The 5,393-nt window shown below is 54.7% G+C and overlaps 1 protein-coding gene across 2 annotated transcripts in view; it reads left to right on the forward strand.

Moving 5' to 3' along the window:
• The first annotated feature begins 4,157 nt into the window (after positions 1–4,157).
• NRG3 (neuregulin 3) overlaps positions 4,158–5,393 on the forward strand; it is a 1,098,053-nt gene continuing 1,096,817 nt past the window's right edge. Inside the window, exon 1 of one of the 2 annotated variants that reach the window (XM_007458321.1) lies at positions 4,158–4,802. In XM_007458321.1, coding sequence (XP_007458383.1) covers positions 4,229–4,802 — 574 coding nt within the window. In that variant the 5' untranslated portion in view covers positions 4,158–4,228. The remainder of the gene's footprint in view (positions 4,803–5,393) is intronic. The other variant, XM_007458322.1, reaches the window with a different exon arrangement.

Genomic DNA, 5,393 nt, shown 5'->3' on the forward strand with positions numbered 1-5,393 from the left:
CAGCAGGAAGTCGTTTCTTCTTTAGAGCTCCAGCTAAATCCAGATGACTGTTGGCCTGGGATATTTTGGGGGATGACACATTGGAGGTGTTTGGCCACCAGGTTCACTTCCAGCCTTGTGGTTCTAAGGATGGGCCTTTGCCAAAGAATTTACAATGGAGGGAATCCAGGGCAATCATACTGTGTTAATGATGGCAACTTATTGAACTTGGGATACAAGAGGTAAGGAGTCAAAGATGGCACTGAGACTCTCAGTCTGGAGATATTGGTGCCAATGAAGGGAAAAACTGTAATTCAACAGAAATGCTGGTTTGTAGGCAAACTTTAAATCATGGTTAGAAATTCTGAGTTTAATGTGTTAGTGGATTACACAGGAGACATCCAGAAGGTGATTATATTCAGGCAGATATGGAGCTTAGGAGAGGCTGAGTTATGTCATTCCCATTTGTTAGAAAAATCCACACCCCTCTCTATAGTAGGTAGAGATATCCAAGAAAAGTATGAGTAACTCTTCCCTAATAGGTCATGCACATCCATCTTTATGAAATAATTAGCCTCAGTATTAAAAAACATAGAACAATTTTCAGATCATTATATCAGAAGAACAAGAATGCTCCTTGAAAGTTGTAATCTGTATTTTGATTGAGGACCATATAGTGTATTTTGAAAAGCTTTATTTAGACTATGTGATAACTTAATACATATTAATAAAACTGGTTTCTGATGTGTTTTAAAAATCATGCTTAAAAGATGCCATCAGTGAATAGTATATTTAGCTATACTTTTATATTATATAGAATGTAGGTATTATAGTTTCATTACCTAGATGAGAAAAACAGAGGCCAAGAGTGACTTTATTGCTTATAGAGCTCAAACTTGAATCCCTGTCTTCAGAGCCTGAGTGTGGAGCTCTTTCTCCAGCATTCTGCTTCAGCGAGCTGTGAGTCACCAGACTGAGACTCCGCCCTACCATGGGACTGATCAGCTGGCTGCTCATTGGTAGTGAGAATGTCTACCACTTGTCCTTGACTCAGTTGTGGATCCCCCTGCCCCCAATTCTAGTTGCAGTGCTTACTGCTTGCTACCAGGGAGCCTCATGGTAAAACTGCAGGTTAATGATGACTGTACCAGCCAGAGTTTCTTGGATGGCCTGATAAAACCCACTCCCCAATACAAGGCTATCGCAGCAATAGGTCGTTTTTTTTTTTTTCCCTTCTACTAGTCATAATGTTCACTGCGAGAGCAGCTAATGGGTAGTCAAGTGCAGAGGCTTGGGATCTGGGAGAAAATGAGCTGAACAGGGAACCATGAATAAGCTGTTAAAGCCAAGTGGAAATGAGAAGTGGGGGTAATTTGGAGTGGTAGATGAAGAAGGCATTGGGGAGCACTGAGACAACACCGGGTTAGTTTTGTGCGAATGCAGTTTCAGGGGAGCATTTGCCCAGCTGCAGCATTACAGCATCCCTTTTTGTACACTGGATTTATTTCAGTGGGGAAGGAAGAAGGGAGGGGCCATAAGAATAATGGGGGGCTGCAATGAATTAGGAATGTTTTGGAAAAGTAATTTTCTGTCTTATATACTCGACAAAAGCACCTGCTATAACTTCACAATATTTTCTGTGAAAGCTAACCTTTATTTGCTATACAGGAAAGGTTGGCCAGTTACTGCCCAGCACTCACAGAAGGTAGAGATTGGGTCAATTTTTACTCAAGAGGACTGTGCCTTGCACTGGAAAGCTGAAGGAATATAGATTCAAGGGCTTGTGGTATTTTTTTCACTTGCAATTTTTGGAACCATAATTCAGTACTACTGGATTAGGGCATGTTCTATCAAACTAAGAATCAAAAGCTTTCCTATGGGGAAAGTATTAATGTTATAGCTGAAAGAGGTGACAGCCGAATTACTGCCATCAAAAATAATTTATTAACCGTGTCTGTGCAAAATACTCTGGTAGGCACCACATCCCAGGGGCTTCCTGTTTCAATACATCCTTCTCTCTTTGCAGTCTTTTCAGTGTACCATTCGGCTCTTCACCTGTGAATAAAATGGATACCTTGAAAACTTCATCTTTGGGGACACAATTACAGGCCAAGAGAACGCTGTTTTCATCATCAGCGCCAATTATACAGTGCAGGGAAGGTGTTTTAGGAGGCTGCCATCCTCAAACTCTCTTTCTTGGAGCTTGTAAAACATCTTTCCGGTTTCCACTTTAGATCAGGAAATCCGGGAAGAGTCGACTAGAGAGGTTTTGCACCATCAGCATAAACCACGCTGATGCTGGCTCTCTACCCCTTCATCCTTCCTTCTTAGGCTGGTCCCCTAGTCCCTCAGGCGGGTCCCACACTGCACCTGAGATATAGGTACACAGGTGCCTCTCTACCCAAAGGAAGAGAAAGGAAAGAATTATGGATACCAACCCAAATCGTTTTAAATGTTACCTCTCACAATCAGTTACCTTGTGATGTGTGCACCTGTGTGTACATCTACATTTAAAGACAATACTTTTTAAAAAGGTAAGTTAGCACACGTCGGCTAAGAGGTATCTGCCAGGTGTAATTGCACAAAGGTCTGTTTCACCAGCATCTCTCTTAGCAAGTCGGAGGGAACGGGCTCTCGATCCAGCAGTGCTCGCTGCCAGGCGGGGAAGGGCACAGGCACCCCCCCGCACGCGCACACGTCCCTGCTCTCTCGCCCCGCAGCTTCAGTCTCTGACCCCACTGCATCCACACAGGAAAGGGGCTCACAATCGGTGGATCGGGAGCTGCTTTTGCCACACACTTCCAAGCGAGCGTTTGCTTGGATCATTTATCTTGTACGCGTTAAGAAACCACCATTAGGTGTTGGGGGGAGGCGCTACTCTGCCTGAAGCCCAGCCAGTCCGTGGCGGCTCCGCGCACACCGCACCCGCCTGGCTGCCAGCGCCCGCCTGGAGCCGCCTCCCGCCCGGGGTCCCGGTTCCCCCGGATCCCGGACGCGGTCTCTCGTTTCACGTCTCCCCCTTCAAGTGCGACCGGACAGGGGCGCCGGGCAGTGCTTTCGAATCTTCTTTGGCTTGCGGGGTTCCCTCCGCGGCGGGTCGGAGAGCACCCGCCGCGGGCGCCCAGTGCGTCCTCGCTGGAGTTTGACTCTCGGGCAGCGGCGCCGGCGCGGAGTCTCAGGCGGCGGGAGCTAGGCGAGCCCGGCCGCTTGCCCTCCGCACTGCGCTCGGATTGGTCTCTCCCAGATAGTGCTAGCCGAGGGTTGGCTGCGGGCCGGCTGAAGAACAGGTGCACCTTACCGCCCGGACTCGCGGAGCAGCCGCCGAGGAACGCGGCGCGGCGGGCCCGGCGACCTGCAACGGCCAGGCCAGCCCCCCTGTGTCGGAATGCGGCTCTCTGGCACCTGGCGTTCCGCGGCCGGCCCGCTAAGCCCCTGAAGGCGGCGCGAGGCCCAGGGGCGGCGCGGGCGGGCGTCCCGGGGAGCTGGCCGGGTGCAGCGCCCCGAGGATGCCGGCGCGGCTGGAGCGCATGCAGTCGGCGGGCGGCGGCAGCAGCAGCGGCGGCAGCAGCAGCGACAGCGGCAGCAGCAGTTCTGAGACGGAGGGAGAGGACGACGGCCAGGGCGGCGGCGGCCGGAACTGCAGCGCCTCCAGCTCGAGGGCCTCCTCGTCGTCCTCGTCCTCGTCCTCGTCCTCGTCCTCGTCGTCCTCCTCGTCCTCGTCGTCGTCCTCGTCGTCCTCCTCGTCCTCGTCGTCCTCGTCGTCCTCCTCGTCATCCTCGTCGTCCTCCTCGTCGTCGTCCTCTTCGTCCTCGTCCTCTTCCACCACGGACGACTCTTCCTGCAGCTCAGACGACGAGGCCGCCCCTGCCCCGGCAGCCGGGCCCTCTGCCCCGCCGGCCCTCGCCAGCAAGGCGCCCAAGCAGGCGGCCAAGGCCCGCTCCTCGGCCCACTCTGCAGGCAAGAAGGCGCCGGCGCCCGCGCCCCGGGCCCCCCCGCCGCAGCCCCCGCAGCCTGTGCAGCCCAAGGCCCCGGCCGGGGCCAAGAGCCGGCCCAAGAAGAGGGAGGGCGTCCACCTCCCCACCACCAAGGAGCTGGCTAAGCGGCAGCGCCTGCCGTCGGTGGAGAACCGGCCCAAGATCGCCGCCTTCCTGCCAGCCCGGCAGCTCTGGAAGTGGTTCGGCAAGGGCAGCAGACGTGGCTGTGCGTGGTGCCTCTGTTCATCGGCTTCATCGGCCTGGGGCTCAGCCTCATGCTGCTCAAATGGATCGTGGTGGGCTCCGTCAAGGAATACGTGCCCACCGACCTGGTGGACTCCAAGGGGATGGGCCAGGACCCCTTCTTCCTCTCCAAGCCCAGCTCCTTCCCCAAGGCCATGGAGACCACCACCACGACCACTTCCACCACGTCTCCAGCCACCTCCGCCGGCAGCGCCGCCTCTTCCAGAACGCCCAACCGGATTAGCACCCGGCTGACCACCATCACGCGGGCGCCCACTCGCTTCCCCGGGCAGCGGGTGCCCATCCGGGCCAGCCCGCGCTCCACCACGGCACGGAACACTGCGGCCCCCTCGACGGTCTTGTCCACGACAGCCCCTTTCTTCGGTAGCAGCACTCCGGGCTCCCGACCCCCGGTGCCAGGAACTCCCAGTACCCCGGCCATGCCCTCCTGGCCCACTGCGGCATACGCTACCTCCTCCTACCTTCATGATTCGACTCCCTCCTGGACCCTGTCTCCCTTTCAGGATGCTGCCTCCTCGTCTTCCTCCTCCTCGTCTTTCTCCTCTACCACCACCACGCCAGAAACTAGCACCAGCCCCAAATTTCGTGAGTAAACACTGTATCTGAACTCTGATTTACTGCTGAGTTTCCATTCTGCCCTCCTGCTGTCCTTTCCCCTCGCCAACGCCTGTCTTCTAGCATCCTTCACCCCCACCCCCACCCCCCCCTCCATTCCAGGTTTGGAACACGGAGTGAGAGAATTAAAACTGGCCACAGGGGAGGGAAAAGGTGCCGGCCTTTTCCTGTGTGTGTGTGTGCGCGTGGAGGTAGGGGTGGTGTGAAGCAGAGGGAGATTGTCAGCCAAGCTCCACGGGCCCTACTTAAGTGGGTCCCAAATGAGAACTAACTCCCTTCAAGGGGTTAAAGCGAGTGCAGACCTGCTGGGGAGCTCTGGGATCCGGCTCCTGATGAGAGCTGGGGAGGGAGGGAGGAAGGAGGGAAAGCAAAGCTCATGTAAATCGACCGACGTTAAACCACGGAGGGAAGTTGTATCCATGTGGGGGTGGGCTGGGGTGTGTGTGTGATGATTTGGTAGAGATGTTGGTACGGTGAAGCTGTAGACACTTCCAGCAGCCCTGACCCGGGCAGGGACCAGGAAGGGTTAATTAGAAGCCATTGTGGGAGGGAGGGAAAAGA

The sequence above is a fragment of the Lipotes vexillifer genome, unplaced genomic scaffold (genome assembly GCF_000442215.2).
Source record: "Lipotes vexillifer unplaced genomic scaffold, Lipotes_vexillifer_v1.1 scaffold674, whole genome shotgun sequence".
Lineage (NCBI taxonomy): Eukaryota > Metazoa > Chordata > Mammalia > Artiodactyla > Lipotidae > Lipotes > Lipotes vexillifer.